At 39.5% G+C, this 21,224-nt stretch overlaps 1 protein-coding gene across 1 annotated transcript; it reads right to left on the bottom strand.

The window, feature by feature from the left end:
- Positions 1 to 1,425: 1,425 nt before the first annotated feature.
- On the bottom strand, positions 1,426 to 10,400 carry LOC128621642 (TRPM8 channel-associated factor homolog). Its single transcript, XM_053647562.1, has 8 exons — positions 10,089 to 10,400; positions 7,606 to 8,325; positions 6,519 to 7,519; positions 5,033 to 5,127; positions 4,680 to 4,893; positions 3,688 to 3,927; positions 3,234 to 3,571; positions 1,426 to 2,592 (listed from the first exon to the last, which is right to left on the bottom strand). Exons 2-8 carry the CDS (start codon positions 8,223 to 8,225, stop codon positions 2,350 to 2,352), a joined length of 2,751 nt encoding a protein of 916 aa, XP_053503537.1. The 5' UTR covers positions 8,226 to 8,325; positions 10,089 to 10,400; the 3' UTR covers positions 1,426 to 2,349.
- Positions 10,401 to 21,224: the final 10,824 nt, after the last annotated feature.

Raw genomic sequence — 21,224 nt, 5'->3', positions numbered from 1 at the left:
TTAATGGTACTTTATAAACTGTTTCATGCTTTATCGATGTTTTGCCGGTACATCCACAGTTTCATTTCCTTCCACCCCTACATGTTCAGGAACCCAAAAGGGGACATTCAGCCCCCTAGCATGGAGTATGAGAGGCAGATGAAGTATTTGGTAAACAGTATCTACATGTTTTCCCAGACTGTATATTTGATAGTGCAGATAGACTATCACAAACTATAATGACATTTTAGTTCTGCTGATATTTTCCCCCCAACCTCTGCAGTACCAATAGAACTCCTAATAGTTCTACAGTGTAGACTGATAAATGATCGTTGGTGGGGTTTTTTTTCCATTTTTATTTTTTATTTTCCTGCTACTTCATAAGGAGGAATGAGGACAGCAGCACCAGTGCGGCCTGTCTCAGGTTGTTTGATGACTCCTCCATCGTGGGCTGCATCAGTGAAAATAAGGAGGAGGAGTACAGAGGCGTAGTTTAGAGCTTTGTCAGATGGTCTGAGGAAAACCACCTTCAGCTCAACATCGGCAAGACCAAAGAACTGACAGTGGACTTCCGCCGAAACAGAAAGCCCCCAACACCTATTACCATCCAGGGGGAGAAAATGGAGATGGTGGACTCGTACAAGTTCCTGGGAGTGCACATCAACAGCAAGCTGGACTGGTCGGAAAACACTGAAGCTCTCTACCGGAAGGGACAGAGCAGACTGTTCTTTCTAAGGAGGCTCAGGTCGTTTGATGTGAGCAGCAAGCTACTGCAGATGTTCTATCAGTCTGTAGTAGCCAGTGCCCTGTTCTTTGCTGTGACATGCTGGGGAGGTGGAATTAAGGCTGGGGAGGCTGACAAACTCAACAAGTTAGTGAAGAAGTCCAGCTTTGTTGTTGGTCACAAACTGGACAATCTGGAGACAGTGGTGGAGAAGAGAATAAGAAACAAAATCAGGTGCATTTTGGGAAATCCTCTTCATCCACTGTATGCTGAGTTGTGGCAGATGGAGAGCACCTTCGGCCACAGGCTCATCCCCCCCAGGTGCAAGACGGAACGCTTCAGATGTTCCTTTGTGCCGGACAGCCATCAGGCTGTTCAACACCTTGCTACTCCCTCCCTTGACCTTATTTTTGACTACACTACAAATACACTGCTTTCATATGGGTACCATACTGTACTTTTTGCACTGCTCACAAATCACATCACTGCTTCAAAGCTTTTCTTATGTCCACACTGTTCATACCATACAGCTGCAATATGTATATAGTATTGTACATATGTGATAACTACTTGCATAGTTGGACTGTACATTGTTGCTTGCTGTATACACTGCTCATGTGTGTATATAGATATAAAATGTATATAGAATTTGCACTCATGTCTGTACATATTTATAGATCCTGTATATACTCTCCATATAAAATCCCTGTATTGCTCGCCTTACCATCTCTTAACTATTCATTTTCTTTTTGTCTTTTTTTGGCTGCTGCTGTGATACCCTAATTTCTCCATCTGGGGATTATTATCTTATTCGTATATTTTAGAGTGAAAATATTAAGTGTCAGCACATGGCAATGCCTAACTCCAACACCAGCTTATTCGTCAAGATCATTGATGTACAGAACATAACAGCACCACCTATCGTGGATTTTATCACATTAAAAAAAAAAAAATTTAAAAAAAAGGACATTAACTTAAAAATAAAAGAAATTCTGTATTTCATATTACAGCCCATGAATTCAGAAAAAAAAAAAACCCTTAGGTTTTACCTTTCAATTTTTTTACAATTTGTTTGTAATCACACACACACACACACACACACGTTTTGAGCTTCAACAGGGGGACATGGTAAGGTTTTATTTAAACACATCTCCCCTCCCAAGACAAAGTGTGCTGTAAATATTTAAGACCAGTTTCAAGATGACCCCACTTTTCTGTTCCTAAAATAAAGTCTAAAAATAATTCAATTAAATAATGAAAACACTTTTGGATCTACTTGGTAATGAAGTTAATTCAAATATAAACCATGATAATGACAACATAACCACAGAATAGCCATTATATTTCAATATTTATTTATTTTGCAAAAGGCATGCATAGATCTGGCTGATTCTACAGAATAGCTGTAGATATTTGCATCCAAAAGGAGATTAGCTGCAAGTATGATGTGCTTATAATGTCAGTTATACAGTAATCTAATAAACAACTATATTGTAGAGATAGCTATCTATGCACCTCTGAGAATTATATTTTCACTCATATTTATCACCATTACATTCATACCCAAGCCAGCACCAAAAAGAAAAAAGGGGAAACCCCCCACCAAGATGTGTGTGCACCATGAGAAGCATACTGGGATCGGGGAATTAAGCATACTGGGCCATGGGATGGTCGTGCCATGTAGGCAGATTGCTGAGTGTTTCCTCAGTGCTGGGCTGAATGGGCCAACCCCAGGCTTCGAAGAAAGGAGCAAGATTCATGTTCACCGCCTTTGAGAATGTTTCAGCGTACAAGTTCATCTTTCCATCTCGATTGTTTGGGACGTTAGTGACGTCATGATAGGCTGCAAAGACTTTCTTGAAAGCATCCCAGCCAAATTTATCTTGCAGCTGAAACAAAATGGGTTAAGGTAAGAAGGGGCAGGAGTGGAAAAGGTACAGAAAATCTATACTTCCATCTGGCTATTGTGTTCAAATCTTACTCAGTTAAAGATCAATCATAGTTGACAAAAAAAAAAACCCCAGAAAAAAAAAAAAAAAAAAAAAAGATTTGTATAAAGTACTTTTAAGGTTTAAATGAAAAATGTATGAAAGATGCATATTTTATCATGGAGACAATTCTGAGTAAGTTTGTTAGTTTTGACTTGGAAGAAGCAGCCTTTTTGAGTCACATACATTATAGCACAGTGAAATTCTTCTTTGCTTTTTAGGTAGTTGGGGTCAGAGCAGAGTCAGGTGTGATTATGGTGCCGCTGGAGCAGAGAGTATTAAGGGCCTTAATCAAGGGCCCAACAGTGCAACTTGGCAGTGCTGGGGCTTGAACCCTTGACTTTCTGATCAGACCCAGAGCCTTAGCCATCGAGCCACCACTGCCCCTATAGTGGTGGCTCTGAAACTCGTTATTTTATACTCTAATTACCTTTAACTTAATTCAGTAATTAGGAATGTAAATACAAAATCAATACCCTCTCACCAAAATACTTCATTTGTATTCAGTAAAATAAACAATCAGAAAACGTGTAGTTGTTTACCTGCATGTATGTCTCCAGGGCTGTCCAGACACTCCAGTTTTCCAGCTTCCGGCCTCCCTTAGCATAATTCTCAGCTCGAGCCTTTCGGTTTTCTGGAGACATGTTCGGATGAGCCTTTGCCCTGTTAACCCGCAGCACCTCCTCATGCACATACACCGACCACAGGTTACAGGTGCACTCTGTGGTATTTGGAGGGAACTCCCACACCGAGCACTGCTGATTATGCCCCAATTCATGAATGGCCCCCCAAATACCCTGTGTACGAGCGGTCTCTGGGTTCAGAAGTGCTGCGGCAGAGTCGGAGTGAATCATTACAGGGTAGCCAGCATGCATGAAACCTGTTACAAAAGGACAGGGGATTGAGAAGCCTGGTTAGTCAGTCATGCTAGACCTTTCTCCATCCAAGTAGCCCGAGTTAAGATGTTTGTGCTACTGACAGTTCCCCAGTACAAACCGTGTGAGATCTGAACATCGGCAACAAAACGTTCCTTGCGTGGAAACTTGGCAGGTTTTGCAGCCAAGTCGGCCACTCCCTTCATGATGGAATCCCAGAGAGCCGCCACCTCATCAGGACGGTCCAGTTTACGTATGATGTCCGACTGTAAGGTAATGATTATATTCTCAAACTCGAGCTCTGCCCAAGGAGCTGGTGCATTACGGATCTTCTTCACCCAGTCTGCTACACTGGTTTGTCCTGGAGAGGAAGTGTTAAGTTCACTTATTTGGTTACACTAAAATGGCTTATGGTTTACCAGCATATGCTAATCAAACATTTAAACACCTTCTGGTATTGGATGCATTTTATGCTTGACCACCAAGATAACTGGCTTAGAAGTGTTATTTTCACTGACTGAAGCATATATGCAGGAGTTAATTCCAGCAATGAATTGATATTTTGCCAGAAAGCTGTATCTGCTACGAAAGATATTTTATTATTTGATACATGAGTTCTGAACAGATTGCCTCACTAACCCATTTACAAATCAGATTAAGAATATTAAGTTGCACCCCAACTGTATTCTTTTTCTGTAATAGTCAATTGTAATAGTTAATTTATGATTTCTTCAATTAATTTCACTTGCTGCCTTTTAAATCAATGCATCAGTCCAAACTGCCTGATTGTTACACGCCTGATTCTACAGAATGTTGGTAAATGCTCAAAATGCAGACCAGCAATCCACCAATTAGCTCAGAGAATAAAAAAAGCTTATCAAATTTGATTATTTCAGTTAGTTTTACAAGTTTACGCTCAAAGGCAGTCTGAAAATTGGTCAAATGAGAAGACAAGAGATTTGTCTGCATATGGAAATGTGACATGTCGCCAAACTCGCTCATGTTTTTCAGATCACCATCAGCTAATCATAGAATCAGCTAAAAATATTTTAGTAAAATTCCTGTTCTAGTAGTCCTCAATGCTGCTGTTAAGGAAGTGACAAATGAGTTTACCAGACTTGTAGTATGGTGCTTTGACGGCCGTCTGTACAATAACCTCTACCCCAGCCACTTTGCTCTTGGGTGGTGCAATCAGGTATATGAGGCCTCCCCACAAATTCCAGATCTGCGGCATGTCACTCTCCAAAGGAAACCGCTTGTGCACCACAGGAGCGCGTTTCAGAACATCTGCCTCACCCAAGCAATCTGTTTGACATCCAATCTGCAGCTGTAGACATATGGTGTAAACATGAGCTTAACTTTCTCTACTTTTCCCTGCAAATATATAAAAAGGCATCTCCAAACTTGCAGTAAATATATAAATGTTAAAATAACATACTGAGTAATATACCGAGTAGCGCATGTACCTGCCAACCTTTGCCTTTGATTTCTTTAGGTACTGTAATGTAAGTCCTCATTCCAGGAGAAAGATACAGACCTGTGCTTATCCACTCTTCACCACCTGTAACAGTTATAGCTGGATGTTATACAGGCTCAGCTAATTAATAAATACCATACATGTAGTGCCTCCGAGTACAACATCCCTGACTAAAACTAGACACAAGGACACAGGTTCTTGGTAGATGGGAAGGTTTATTTTTTACTTCTCATGTAGCATATCTCCAGTTGTCAAATTAAAACTGGAAACAGTGGTGTCCTGATAACATGGTTCAGTGATTTAGATCAGCAGTGGCCCCAGAGCAGCCGAGTTTTACCCATAGGCTTAATTTTGTTCATTACGTTTAGTTCTATTTGTTTTGGTGAGAGATAAGTAATGCATATACTGTAGGATAACATCAGACATAGCTACAATATAAGAGTGAATATGAGGGCAATTGGAGGTTTTTAAAATGCGAGCCTGAATTGTTTATTTCATGCAACTTCGCTAATCAAGTCAGTTTGCTAGTTGCAGTAACATTAACTGATCAGGTTGGGCTCCAACCTCATTATCTGGCTATTAAAAAAAAAAAAAAAAAAAAAAAAAAAAACCATTTAATGTTAATTGAATAAAATTGACCTGTGTTATATTGTGCAACATTACTCATTAGTAACAAACTCTGAACATGGTGCATTATTTACTCTTGTATTGATGGCACAGTATCCACTTAACCTACACAGGGTCATAGAGCCTGGAGCCTATCCCAGGGAGCTTGGGGCATACGGTGGGCAACACCCTGGGCAGGGTGCCAACCCATCACAGGGTGCAATTACACACCCAGTCATGCACTATGGACAGAGTGCCCGGAGTGTACCCAGAAGCACAGGGAGAACAGGCAAACTCCACACACAGGGAAGAGGCAAGAACCAAACCTCTGAGCTGTGAGGCAAACATGTGAACCACTAAGCCACCTTGGCACAGTATCATGTAATGCAATTCTGGAATGAACAGGCTAGCTAATTTAGACCTGTAAGCCAAAATATTTCATTCAGTAAAATCAAACAGTCTCACTGGATTCATAGCATTTATGCAACAATGGAAGGATAATGGATAACAGACTTGAATTTGCAACTGATGTAACATACATTGATGTACTGTATATTATCTAGGTCCACATTGCAGAAGTGTGTCCCTCACTAAAATTTGGATCCTAGTTATGACCGATTATGTTTAAACTTGGAATGTACAGTATGTGGCAGATAAATTCAGTAACATTATCTGTGTAGTGCTTTTAACATTAGACATTGTCAAATTATTTTGCAGATAGTTAATGGTGTAACCATCATTGTTTGGCAGAAGTTAGCTTAAGCTAGCAGTTGCAAAACTTAAAACCTCAGCTTTAGGGAAGTGTATACTCAATAAATACAATCTGAAACAGGAAATTAAATTTCTATTAACGAAAAGAGAATCTGTACCAGATGTGTCTGCACTGATCCGGACTCTCGCGTTTGACACTGTAGGTAGGTTGGGTATGTCGGTGATGATGAATGGCAGAAGTGCATCAGGATCTTTGCACACCTTGTACACCTCACTTCCCACATGAAGCAACAGTTTATCTTTGGTATTTTTAACAGGAGATGTATGACACACTTGCGGAACTCCTGCCTCTTTCACCATATCTGTGATCAGTGAAACCATTGAAGTATAGGAAGCACTGTCATGAGCCTGCATGTGCAGATAATTTGTGCAATCACTTCTCAGCTTCTGCAGACATTCCTGGTCATGTGCACTAAGATCCTGGCCCTGGATGGCATGGCCAGCAAAGCGCTGCAGCAAGTCACGGAAATGATATGCCGGTGTACCACCTTCCCCATCTTCCCTTATTTGCTGGACTTTATACAAGTCACCTTTCAAGGTATTACCAATGAGACACAGTCCCATTTTATTGAGGATACGGTTTCCTGGGTAATCGGTCATCACATTGCGGTTAGGGTTGGTTTGTGCCCAGTACCAAGCATGACCTCCTATCATGAGACCTCCACCCTCTGCAACAAACTCCTGGATCTGGTGACGTTGAGAATCATTGTAGGAGGTACAGACAAAGACACTGAGGTCTTCCATAAAACCAGTGAATTGACAATTTAGCCCTGACTTGCTCAGAACACGATGGGCATCTTTAAGTTCTGGCATGATTCCGATAACCCCTTTGCGTCCTTCATCAAGCCAGCGGATAGCGTTGATCAAGAAGCTGGACAGTGAATCACGACCAAGGAAGTCTTCATGGGTGGCCACAATTATTCTCCCCTGTCCATAGTAGGCCCCAGCAATGAACGCTCTACCACATGTGGTAAGTGCAATCGGAAAGGCTAAGGGTCCATGTGCCATCACTTCAGATGCTGAAGCTCCACCTCGAACATCAAACTCTGAAACACCTTGTAGTAGGAAATGCAGGTCATCTTTGAAGTCCTTACCAATCCTGGAAATAAGCAGACAAACAAAGTGAGATTTTGAACAATTACAAGAAACTTTTCAAAAAGGAAAACTTCCATTTGATTTACTTACGACACTGCCAACCAGCTTGAGGGAATTTGCATGGGCACAGGAAATTTGCCACATTCCCCTGGAAGCTCTGAGAAATAGATTCCTGCCACACTGCACACTTTGTTGCCGGGGAAGTCGAGTAACGTATTCTTTCCTGGATGGGATTGAGCCCAGTTCCAAGCCTGACCGGCAATGAGCAAGCCTCCTCCAGATTTAAGGAAGGCTACTAACTCTTTGGCACATGACTCGACACTGTAGGCATCGGTGACATAGACTGCTAAACCGACATCTTGGAAATCTCCTACCTTGGTTTTCATAGAACAGTAGGATAAGTTCTCTGCAGTTGAACTGAGATCCTTTTGAATGCCTACAGTTGTGCTTTCAGACTCAGACGGCATAAGCCAAGTCAAGGCATTCTCAACTAGGACTGGGAAACGTGTTAAATACTCCTCATGTCCCAACACTACTATACGTCCCTGACCATAGCGAGATGCAGCCATTAGGACCTGACCTCTTGGATTCATGGAGAGTGGGAAGGCATGGTTGCCTGTTAGCACAAGGTCACTTGGCACTGTATTCCCTTGGAAATCAAGCTCCTGAATCCCCTTCATAAGAGCGCAGTAGTCCAACTCTCGTTCCATTGTGCTTCTGTTATTTATTTAGTCTGGAGAATGGTTAGTCTTTGGTATTTCTAACCTGAGGTAATTTATAAGGATGAGGGCTTCTGAAGTTGTAGTACAGCTGAAAGAAATAGAAGAAGCCAGCTCTAGGGTGTAACGACCTGCTGATTTAGATTGATGCATCAATTTAAAAAGACAGTGATTGGAATTGAACAAATGCAACAATCAAATAGATTACAAAAAAAGGACAAACTACTATAGTGTAAAAAATAATCTCTTTTCTAATTGATGTGTAAATAATTGAATAGGGTAGCAAGTTGATTTGCTGTACCTGATACTCAAAATAATCCCTCTCTACATCAGCATTCATGTATTAACAAAGTGAACAAATTTGGCCACATTTTGCTCAGAGGCTCAAATCAAATTGTATCATGGCCGATTCAGTGGTCTTGTCAAGTATTGGGTAATTATGAACCAAAGTCATACTGTAGTTTTACCCCTAGTCAGCCCATGAACTAACTCGAGACTGGTTACACATTTTAAAAATGCTTTACTACAAGAAGCTATGCCGTACTGAAAAGACATGCCATATAAAATTCTATGAACATACATAATGAGACTTGGGACCATCAACTCACCAAAAAATAAATAGGAGTAACAAGTCAGACTGCCGCTCCCTGAATGTTCAAAAGATTGTTTTGACGGTGATAATTTGAGCATTAGTAATCATGTTCTGGAAGGGCAGGGTCAGTGCACCAATAGAGCCAATTGTTTGTTCTGCTGGAAGCTGGGTGGGGTAATATAAACCTCAACATAACCATTTATGACATTCTCTCCTCAAAAGGTCCAGTTAGCAATGTTGACTATTTCTGCCAATATTTCTATGAATACTAAAAATCACACTACTGCAAGTGATCGAAAATGCCAGATGGACTTGTTTTAGTCTTTAGGAAAAATGGTATAATGGTACAAAGCCTGATTGTGCAACAATATACTGAATGAGAGAAATTCAAAATGACTTCATAGGAATCATATGGCACATTTGTTATTCACCCATTCATTTAATTGCCCTGTTCAACATTCAATCAATACGTATTATTATTATTCACAATTTAGGCCTACCCCAGATTATGAACAAAGTTGGTCACATACTGATCAAAGGTTACTAAAGTGACTTGTATCGCATCGTATTCAAATTTAAACCGGGTGATTTTTTTTGACTTTCAACCCAACTTAAGTTTTAATTCTCCAGATCTAGCAACCCCGTGTTTAATCACATGACTCCCACGTCTTCGCAACTTGCTCAGCTAGCTAGCAAGCAAGCTAATGTTTGCTAATGCTAGCTAATGTTTCCCCCTTTTCTTTTCCACATTAATAAACACAGCTGGATGATGGATAGCTGAGGATTTTATTATACATTTTCTCATCTCAGGTGATCCGTCATGTTAGTTATGAGTTTTCTTGTTGTGCTTGTTTACGGTGTAATGTAGACTATACGCACGCTCATTCCTACATATTGTACGTTAAGGTCATCTTCCTACAGAATTAAAGTTTCTTAATCCAACTCCGTATAATAAGCGAGTCTGATTATATGGATCAGGGTTGTATGTGAGTTTTACCAGATGACAACTTGGATCTCCAGGATGTAGATCAGTGAGCTAGTCAATGCTGGAATGTTCATTTTCTGCTGCTTAAAATATAAAGCTACTTTGATATCCGCTATATCCCTTCAAATAAAATCTAGATCTAGAAATAAAGTGATCAACTCAGTATTTCAGTTTTTAGAGACCCATATGGACTAGCTCATGTAGTTAGCTAGCTATGTGCGTTAGGTGTTGTCCAAGGCCACGGTGTGGGATCAGACAGTAAGAAAAGTTCTCTCACCAACGTCAGACTGTCCTGCTGTAGTGACTCACACACAGACTCGGCTTCAGGATGTTCTTCAGGATAATCATTTGTGTGATTAGCGGTGTGTCAAGAAGAAAGATTGCCGCCCAGACCTGACTATGCTGATTACCTCAAAATTACTGACTATTTACACATGCAGCATGATAAACCTACTGCATACACAGTTTTCCTGTTTCAGTACACAGGATCTGCTATTTATCAAGTCCTTCATTAACTGGCTCAGGTGTGTTAGATCAGGTGTGTTCGATCAGGGAAAACCTCAAACTACGCATCAATACCATTTGTTTGGTGCAATGTTTTGATACACATTAATAATCATTAGGGCTGGGTAAAAAAAAGCGATTCTCCCATTTTAATCGATCTTCAATTTAACGAAGTGATATATATTTTAGAAAATATAACTATTATATTATTAATATTGATGCGCGTGCTTTACTTGAGAGGATGTGAATAATATCTGTAGTTCGCCTCTCGTCCTGAAGATGTCGCCATCTTTCATGTTTTTGGATTTTGAAAACGGTTTTATTTCTTAAAAGTTTCAAGTTGTTAATCAATTTCACTGTTGCATGTTTACAATGTTTTTATTTAATTTTTACAGTACTGTGCATTGTGCAATTTGTGGTTACCTTGTGTGCATTGTATGCACGTGTTTATGATTATTTGTTACAATGTTTTTTTACTCAAAGTTAAAGTGAGAAGTAATTAAACATAATTGTGTGGGCCCTTTTGTTAAAAGAAATGTGTATTTCAGTAATATAGCTAAGTAGGAGGGTTTCAGTTACAAGCATTTATATTAAAACATGGATTCCATGTCTGCAAAACTAACATTTTAAATGAAATATTGATAAATAATCAAATTCGAATTGAAACCAAATATATAAGAATCGAATCGATTCGACAAATTGGTCACAATACCGAGCCCTAATAATCAAACTGATACTGAAATGAGTAACCTACTTAGTATTTAAGTCCTCATCTATCCAGCCAGTTTCTTTACCGCTTATCCAATGCAGGGTCGCGGGTGTGGAAGAATCTTCTTCACAAAACACTCTAGGAGTCTTGGGGTCTTGATGCCAAAAAATAGACTTTATTATAGTAGCAACAAAGTCTGAGCTGGTCTGAAGATCAACTGACACAAGTGCTTTTGATACAGGTTTTTATAGCATTCTGAAACACTGATCTCATTTAGCAGAGCTTTTTCTTTTTTTTTCGAACACACCTTGGCTCCATGTCACTATTATTTTCAAGTCCTTTCCTAACTTTTTTTTATAATGGTGCTGTGGTACAGCCAGCTCTCTTAAAAAACAAAAAAAAAAACAAAAAAAAAAACAACAAAACAAACTGCATTCCAAAGATTGCATACACGCCCAGCATAGACAGGTACCAGTTTACTGATTAACATTTGGTTACACATAGTGGCTTGAACATAATCTTAAACACATAATCTGGTGGATTAACTCACTTATTTGATTATAACTTGTTTCTTAATCATCAAACCGTATACATTGGTTATACATAGGTTGGTTACACATTGTTTTATTAAAATATTCCACACAGGGAGTCTGGAGCCTATCCCAGGGACACCCTGGACAAGGTGTCAACCCATCACAGTTTTAAATGGTAAATGGTCTGCATTTATATAGTGCTTTTTTCCAAAGCGCTTTATACTGTGTCTCATTCACCCATTCACACACACACACTCACACACCAATGGTAGCAGAGCTGCCATGCAAGGTGCTAACTTGTCATCGGGAACAGCTTGGGGTTCAGTGTCTTGCCCAAGGACACTTCGGCATGTGGAGTCATGTGGGCCAGAAATCGAACCGCCAACCCTACGATTAGTGGACAACACACTCTACCTGAGCCACAGCCACCCCAGTTTTAAAGTCCCCATGAAATCAAAATGGAAATTTTGTGGATTTTAGTATGAATGTTAGCCTTAAGGTTATCTAATATTTTTTCCTTCATGTGTATCTACATATACAACTATGTCATGTAGTTTATATATAGGCATCTGGCAATTATTTTTAATCATATGTTTATTATATTTATCACCATTATATTCAGACCCTGGCCACCACCACCAACCACAAAAAACAAAAACAAACAAGCTTTCAGCATTAGGCAGTCAAGCATACTGGGCCTGGGAACTGGTGCATTAAGCATACTGGGATTGGGGAATTAAGCATACTGGGCCATGGGATGGTCGAGCCACGCAGGCAGATTGCTGAGTGTTTCCTCAGTGCTGGGCTAAATGGGCCAACCCCAGACTTTGAAGAAAGGAGCAAGATTCATGTTCACCGCCTTTGAGAATGTTTCAGCATACAAGTTCATCTTTCCATCTCGATTGTTTGGGACATTAGTGATGCCGTGATAGGCTGCAAAGACTTTCTTGAAAGCATCCCAGCCAAATTTATCTTTCAGCTGAAACAAAATAGGTTAAGGTAAGGAGGGGCAGGAGTGGAAAAGGTACAGAAAATCTATACTTCCATCTGGCTATTGTGTTAAAATCTCACTCAGTTAAAGATCAAGTCAAGTGGGTTTTTATTGTCATTCCGCTATATAGCTTGTATACACTGGAACGAAAATTAGTTTCTTCAGGACCATGGTGCAACACAGACTAGTACACAAGACTACATAAAGTGCAAATACACAACAGTGTGAGATGAGTCCAAGACAATATATCTCAATAAAATACACAGAACAATAAATACACAGAAAATGGCTGTAAACTATTAAGTAGTGTAACAGCAATATTGGCAGCAAAAAAGTTCTGTAAATGTTTGTACAGTGCAGGTGTGCAGTGGTAATGAGTGAGTTGGAAGTAGGTGTGCAGAAGTATTGAGATGGAACTACATGTAGACTGTCAAAATCATACTTGACAAAAACAAACAAACAAACAAACAAACAAACAAACAAACCAGCATGATTTGAACAAATAATTAGAAGTCATGATATTGTTTCATACCTGCATTTTTCAGTTTGTGCAGAAAGGAATGTAGGTTATGATTAGGGTTAGCGGTGCAGTTTGGGTCCAAAGCCTATATTACAATTTTATTCATATGAAAGTGAATTAAAAAAAAAAATCAGTTATTTGTTTAAATGTGCACAAACATATTTTATTTTCCAAAAATGTAACATTAATGTATGAAGAACAAGTGAGACTAATAGACAGTCTCTGCATAATAATGTCAAAATGTCAGGGGGGAAATAACTGAGATTTATATAGAGTACTTTTAAGGTTTAAATGAAAGTGAAATGTACATCTTTTTTCATGAAAACATTATTGAGTAAGTGTTTTCATTATTAGTTTTGAATTCTATTCGGATTCAACGGAAATCTCCTAACGTGATGCACAAATATGTAATATTGGATAATTTTCCTTAATAAATTAAATAATGATCAAGTATAATATTTTTGTTTCATTTGTTTAATTGGGTTTTCTTTGTCTAATTTTAGGTCTAATGTGACTGGGATGCATAAAAAAATTATGGCCGCCAGCAGCCAATTGAAATTCAGCAGCTACTAACATCAAATCTGAATGGCCTATGTTAGGAAAATGGACATGTTTGTACATCGTATGAAAACAAATATTTCTACCGAATTTTGTGAAAATTGGCCACTATGAGGTACTGTAATAAGAAACTTTATGTTTCAATAACTCCGCAACCATGTGAATTCTTGTCTCTTCTAAATCCTTACTTTAAGCTCTAATATAAATCTCATTTATAAATTTTGTGGGTTTTGGAAAAACCTACTTTTTCTAACTTGTCCTAGGCCGTTCATCCGATTTGCATGAAACTTGGCCTGCATCATCCCCAGACCCTCATGACAAAACTTAACAAGAGAGTTGTGATTCATCAATGCGTTGCAAAGATATACTTAATTGGCCAGGCGACGGCCATTTTTACAAATTGATCTATATCTGCTGAATGCAATGTCCAAACTTAACAAAACTTGATACACATAGACAACAGGAGATTCTGAGGAGGCACAAGAAGTTGTGTCAAATTCCACCCACAGGGGCACTACAACTGAAAAACCACTGTAACTGTGCAACCATATGTTGAATTTTTGCTAATAACTGCATCCGTGCATGCTAGCATGTAATTCTTGCTTCCTATGAATCCTTGCATCAAGCACTACAAAACATCTCATTTTTATTTTTACATATACAATGTATCTGAAATTCTAATTTTCTGAAAAAACAACTTTTTTTGTAACTCGTCCTAGGCCGTTTATCTGATTCACACAAAATTAGGTATACACCATCTAGAGATCCTCCAGACAAAAACACATCATAAGAATTTTCATTCATGGAATCGTTGTGGAGATATAGACCCATATATTTGTGGGTGTGGCAAATAGTTGGTTTATATCTTATGAACGCAGTGTCCAAACTTCACATGGACAACAGGACAGTTTGAGAAAACTGAGAAAACATGAATTTCCGATGTACGGGGGGCTAACAGCAAATTCTATATTATCAGCCATTTATCTCAATGCGAGTGACAAATGAGGGCTGTAATGCTAATGTTGCCCACAAGAGGGAGCCAATGGATAATAAATCTTTTGAAGTCCACTCTTTTTCCATACGCATAGAACTTTGATTAAATGCATAGAACCATTGTGTAATATCTCCCGAGTTTTATAAAATTAGTTTGCAAACAAATGTGTGAAATGCTCAGAGATGACTAAATGTTATCTTAATATCATAGTTTGAAAACACATTTATTAAATTAACAGACATCATTACATATATTGCTGTTAAAATTTTCATTTAAAATGAAAAGACAATGTTGTCTCTTTAATATAACATATAGATTCATATTTGTGTAGACACATTTATTTATTGTGTCAATAGCAATAATAAAACGAACACTTGTGTGCTGAGATACAAGCCTAAAAGTGTTCATATAAAGAGACCATATTCATATAACCCATGTAACACTTGTCACTCCTCCACCAGACTCTCAGCCTCCTCCTACTTTAAGCTCCCTCTTTCTGGACTACTAACCATACACATCTGCCATCAACTATCCTGTTCATCAAGGACTCCACAAATGATCACCTCACACTCACCTGTATCTAGTCCCAACAAGGACTGCTCCGACTGTAGTGACTTTCCGTAGTGGTAGTTTCTCATCCTACTAATGGATGATCATCATCTCCAGTTTGGTGTACTTACCTGCGTTTGTATTCATCAACTGTCTACCATTCTTAAGATCATTGCTGTCATCATCCATCACTAATCACTCACCTGTGTTTGCTATTATCTGTAAAGGTCCCAGCATTTGGGCTCAGAACAGCCTGTGCAGGTCTCTTCTCTGACAATTCTCATATACACTTAGTATAATGATTCTGATTATTAACAATAAACCAAAACCAACAACAGCCTATTCTATAGGGCAAGTTTTTCCCAAGTAACTTCATGCCCTATACAAAGCACAAACAATTCTTTCACATCCACTTTGCCAAACTGCTTGGACCCCCATGATAGCTGCTGGTGGCTATATTTTTTAAAAATTTATACTACACATAACTTTGCTAGTCAGATCAGTTTGCTAGTTGCAGTAACATTAACTGATTGAGTTGGGCTCCAACCTCATTATCTGGAAATAAATAAACATGTAATGTTGTTTAATTTTAATAAAATTGTTATATTGTGTAACATTGCTCATTAGTAGCAGAGTCTGAGCACGATTACTCTTGTATTGATGGCACAGAATCCATCCATCCATCCATTTTCTGTACCACGGAAAGCCTGGAGCCTATCCCAGGGAACCTATGGAACAAGATACGTGATACCCTGAACAGGGTACCAACCCAGCACAGGGTGCAACTGCACACACCCATTCATGCACTATGGAGAATTTGGAAATGCCAATTAGCCTACAATGCAGGGACTCTGGCCTGGGGGAGGAAACCAGAGTACCCAGAAGCAGCGGGAGACACAGAGACACCCCCACCCCACTGGATGTGTGAGGCAAACATGCTAACCACTAAGCCACTTTCACACCATATCCTGTAATGCAATTCAGGAATGAACAGGCTAGCTAATCTTGGCTTGTAAACCAAAATATTAAATTCACTAAAAATCAAACCATCTCATGGGAGTCAGAGCATTTATGTAACAGTGGAAGGATAACAGATCTGTAATTGGCAACTGATGAACCGACATTGATATACAGTACAGTGCACTCCACTAATATTGGCACCCTTAGTAAATATGAGCAAAGAAGGCTGTGAAAAATTGTCTGTTGGTTAACCTTTTGATCTTTTGTTGATAAATAAAAATAAAATACTCTGCTCTCATCGATAGACAATTGCAAACAAAATACAGGTTTATCCAAAAAAAAATACCTTTGTTACATTTACATGTATTCATTTAGCAGACGCTTTTATCCAAAGCGACTTACAAATGAGAACAATACAATAGAAGCAGAGAACAATACAAGTAGTGCTACCATGCAAGATCTTTTAATTTAGTTCTAGAGAAGCAAAGTGCACAGAGTAGAGGTATAAGAGCCAGAGTAAGTATTATTTATTTATTTTTGTTATTATTTTTATATTATATTAAAATATATAAATAAATAAATAAATAAATAAATAAATGAATGAATAAATAAATAAATAAATGTGGGGTTAATTAGGTGTTCACAGAAGAGGTGGGTCTTTAGCTGTTTTTTTTTTTAAATAAATAGTGACAGATTCTGCGGTCCGGATCGAGGTTGGAAGTTGGAAGTTCATTGTCCACCACTGAAGAACAGTTAGCATGAAGGTTCTGGAAAGGGACCTTGAGCCACACGGAGTAGACATTACCAAGCATTGGTCTTTAACCGATTGCAGACTGCATGAAGGAATGCAAGCCTCAAGGAGAGTGATGAGGTAGGAGGGTGCTGTTCCAGACAAGGCCTTGCACATGGGCATCAAGGCCTTGAATTTGATGCAGACAGCTACTGGAAGCCAGTGGAGGGAGACGAAGAGGAGTGGGACACAAGTTCTATTGGGCTGGTTGAAGATGAGGTGTGCTGCTGCATTCTGAATCATCTGAAGTGGTTTGATGGAACTGGCTGGGAGTGAATTGCAGTAGTCCAGTTGAGATGACAAGAGCCTGGACTAGTGGCTGTGTAGCCTGTTCGGTGAGATAGGGTCTGATTATCTTGATGTTATACAGAATAAACCTACAGGTTCATGCAGTTGTTGAAATGTGGTCTGTGAAGGTCAAGCTGTTATCAGGCTGTCCTGGTTGGCTTGAGTGTGGTTGAGTCGAGCTGTACAGTGAGGTTGTGGTTAATTGAGGGGCAGGCTGGGATGAAGCTCAGTTTTTGCCAAGTTGAGCTTAAGGTGGTGTTCGCTCATCCAATTTGAGATGTCAGACAGGCAAGCAGAGATTCGCAAGCAGGCAAGCAGGCAAGCAGATGGATCATCAGGCTGGAAGGACAAATAGAGCTGGGTGTCATCAGCCTAGCAATGATTTGAGAAGCCATGAGACTCAATCATAGGCCCCAGAGATGTAGTATAAATAGAAAAGCGCAGTGGACCCAGAACTGACCCCTGGGGAACCCCAGTTGTGAGTTGGTGAGTTTCAGAAAAACCTCCCCTCCACAATACCTTGAAGGATCTACCAGTCAGATATCATTCCACCCAGCGCAGAGCCATTCCGGTGATGGCTAGGTTGGAGAGAATGGACAGGAGGATCTGATGATTCAGTGTCAAAAACAGCAGAGAGGTCGAGTACGATGCTAGTCATCCTGCTAGTCATAAGGCTTCAGTGACAAAAAGCAGAGTAGTCTCCATCGAGTGACTGCTTTTGAAGCCAGACTGTTTGGTGTACAGGAGGTTGTTCTGTGTGAGAAAAATGGAGAATTGATTAAAAACAGCTCTTTCAAGGATTTTGGAAAGAAAAGGGAGAAGGGAGACACGTCTGTAGTTGTCAAATGCAACAGGGTTAAGTGTCAGTTTTTTAAGCAGTGGGGTAACCCAGGCCTGCTCAAATGAGGTTGGGTATGTGCCAGTAGAGGAAGATGAGTTAAAGATGTCTGAGTGCAGGTAAAAGTGAGGGAGATTGAGGTTGTGGGATGGCTAGAGAGGAGGAGTTGAGATATCAGTCGCAGAGAGGAGAGGACAGTTGAGTTACATGGAGGAGCCAGTCTATGGATGTCTGGGGTTGAGAACTGGTTCCTGATTGATGTATCCTTGTTAGAAAATAAAGTGGCAAAGTCATCTGCAATGAGAGAGGTCGGGGAAGGGGGACAGAAGAGAAGAAAAGGTTTTGAAGAGAGTACAGGATATGGGAGAGCTGCCGATCTTCTCTTAGTAGTATGGCTTTAGCAGTGGAGATGCTATGGGAAAAAGAGGATGGGAGAAGCATTTTAGCTGCTTTAGCTTGGCCCGGTTGTTACGCAGAGCTTCTGAGAGCCAAGGGCTAGGGGGTGATGTGCGAGAGGGTCTGGATGTTAGGGGGCAGATGCTGTCAAGAGATGTTAGAGTGGAACATAGCATGTCAGTTGCTGTGTTTATGTCCAGTGAAGAGAGGTGGCTATCAGAGGGAAGGGAGTTTGTGAGAAGTGTGAGGGGGAAAGGGAGCAAAGATTGTGACGAAAGGAGATAGAAGGTGGAGACAGTGAGGGGGTGAGGGGAGAGAAACAGAAAACTGGATAAATAAGTGGTCAGAGGTGTGGAGAGGAGTAATAAGAAGATTGTGTGGTGCAGTTACATGTGAGGATGAGGTTGAGCTGTTTGCCAGCCTTGTAGATTTCTGGGGTGGCGAACTGCTTGAGGTCAATTGTGGGAAGGAGTGCAAGAAATACTTAAAATAGTCCCTCTACATCATTCATGAATTAACTGTAGGCCTACCCCAGAATGTAGAGAAAATTTGGTCACATTTTGATTAGAGGCTCAAAAATCTAATTGTATCATAGCAGATTCAGTGGTATTGTCAAACATTGCCTAGTTATGAAACAGTATATTGTAGTTGTATCCATATTCAGCCCATGAACTAACTTGAGACTGACTACATATTTTAAAAGTGTTTTAAAACAAGAAGCTATGCAGTACTGAAAAGACATCCCATATAAATTGCTAGATACATACAGACTCAGGACCATCAACACCTATAAATAAATAGGAACATTCAAGAGTGTTTTGAGTGTGTTAACTTGAGCATTAGTAAAACTGTTCTGGAAGAACAAGGTCATTGTGCCATTAGAGCCAATTGTTTTGCCTGAAGCTGGGTGGGGTAAGGGAAACCTCTTTCAACATCACTACAGTTGCAATCAAAATTATTCAACCCCTATTGCAAGTCAGGTTTGTCAAAATTTACAGACTTTCAGCTGTTTGCAATGGACAAGTCAAACAAAAGCAATTGAAATAGTTCAACACACCGAATGCTTCAAGTGGTTGCCCCAAATTCAACTGAAAATCAACTTATGACTACTACAGTCTCAAAATTATTCAACCCCCTGATTAAAATCCCTCACATCATCACAAATATGCAAAACATGTGTTGTCTCAAGCACACCTGATGCAACTAATCAAGGGCTTCATTAGTTGCACCAGGTGTTCTTGAGCTGTAACACATGAAATACCTGAACTGGCTAGGGGCAGAAAATATATAAAATACCTGGACAGGGCAGAAAAAGGAAGCCATCAATGGCTGCAACCAGATTTCTGAGAAGGCAGGTTGTGAAAAACCCTTGAGTAAACCCTCGAGAAACCCTCAAAATATCTGCAACAAGACTTGGTGGCAACAGACACTGAGGTTTCAGTGAGCACAGTATGGTGTGTACTAAATGCAGAAGATTTCCATGCCAGAACTCCAAGATGTACACCACTAATGACCCAAAAGCACAAGAAAAGTTGGCTCAAAAATCATAAATAAGCCACAAGTTTTGGGGTTCTGTTCTGTGGAGTGATGAAACAAACATGGAACTTTTTGACATGATTGATCAGCGGTATGTCTGGAGGAAGAAGAATGAAGAAAGAACACTTTGTCCAGAGTCAAGCATGGTGGTGGCTCAGTGATGCTCTGGGGCTGCTTTGCATCCTCTGGCACTGGAAACCTGCAAAGTGTGGAAGGCAAGATGGATTCATTGACGCATCAGGAAATCCTAGGAGAAAATGTCGTTGTCTGTGAGGAAGCTGCAGCTTGGCCTTCCAACATGACAATCCCAAGCATACCTCAAATTTCATCAAGGTTTGGTTGCAGGAGAAGTCCTGGAAGATTCTACAGGGCCATCACAGTCACCTGACTCAAATCACATAGAAAATGTTTGGTGGAATTTGAAGGCACTTGCAGCATGCAAACTCAAGAATATTACTGAACTGGAGGCCATTGCTCATGAGGAATGAGCTAAGATTCCTCAGGAATGCTGCCAGAAGCTATGCATCTCGTTTGCAGCAGGTCATATCAGCAAGGATTAATGGTGCTCTACTAAGTACTAAAGATGCTTGCCATGAAGGGGTTGAAAAATTTTGAAACTGGAGAAATAAGTTGCATTTTCAGTTGAATTTGGGGAAACCATTTGAAGCATTTCAGTTGCTTTTGTTTGACTTGTTCATGGCAAACAGCTGAAAGTCTGTAAATTTTGACAATTAACCTGATTTGCAATGGGGGTTGAATAATTTTGATTGCAACTGTATTTATGACACATTCTCTCCACAAAAGTTCCAGATAGCAATGTTGACTATTTCTGTCTATTTCCATGAATACTAAAAATCACACTACTGTAAGAGATGTAAAATCCCAAATGGACTTGTTTGAGTATTGAGGGGAAAATGGTATATGGTACAAAGCCTGTGCAACAATATTTATACTGAATGTGAGAAATTCAAAATCAAAATGATTTCACATGAATCATATTACATTTGTCATTCATCCATTTATTTAATTGCCCTGTTCAACATTTAATCAATACAATATTTATTATTATTATTATTATTATTATTATTATTATTATTATTATTATTATTATTATTATTATTATTATTACTACTACTACTACTATTATAGGATCTAAGGATATAAACTGGATGTGCTTTTCTTGTCTAAGTACAGTAATCTTTGAATAAATTTAACCATTTCAATTGAAGATCCTTTTATACTTTGTA

This window comes from Ictalurus furcatus, chromosome 17 (genome assembly GCF_023375685.1).
Source record: "Ictalurus furcatus strain D&B chromosome 17, Billie_1.0, whole genome shotgun sequence".
NCBI classification, from domain to species: Eukaryota; Metazoa; Chordata; class Actinopteri; order Siluriformes; family Ictaluridae; genus Ictalurus; species Ictalurus furcatus.
The sequence above is the reverse complement of the archived record's forward strand: the minus strand, read 5'-3'. Positions and strand labels throughout refer to the sequence as shown.

What these genes read in the sequence shown, in the direction of transcription:
- LOC128621642 (XM_053647562.1), bottom strand. Translation starts at nt 8,225, where the DNA reads ATGGAACGAGAGTTGGACTACTGCGCTCTTATGAAGGGGATTCAGGAG. An exon ending in AGCACCATACTACAAGTCTG is followed by an intron (nt 3,928 to 4,679) that starts GTAAACTCATTT and finishes CTTCCTCTCCAG; the next exon opens with GACAAACCAGTGTAGCAGAC. An exon ending in CCCTGGAGACATACATGCAG is followed by an intron (nt 2,593 to 3,233) that starts GTAAACAACTAC and finishes ATTTTGTTTCAG; the next exon opens with CTGCAAGATAAATTTGGCTG.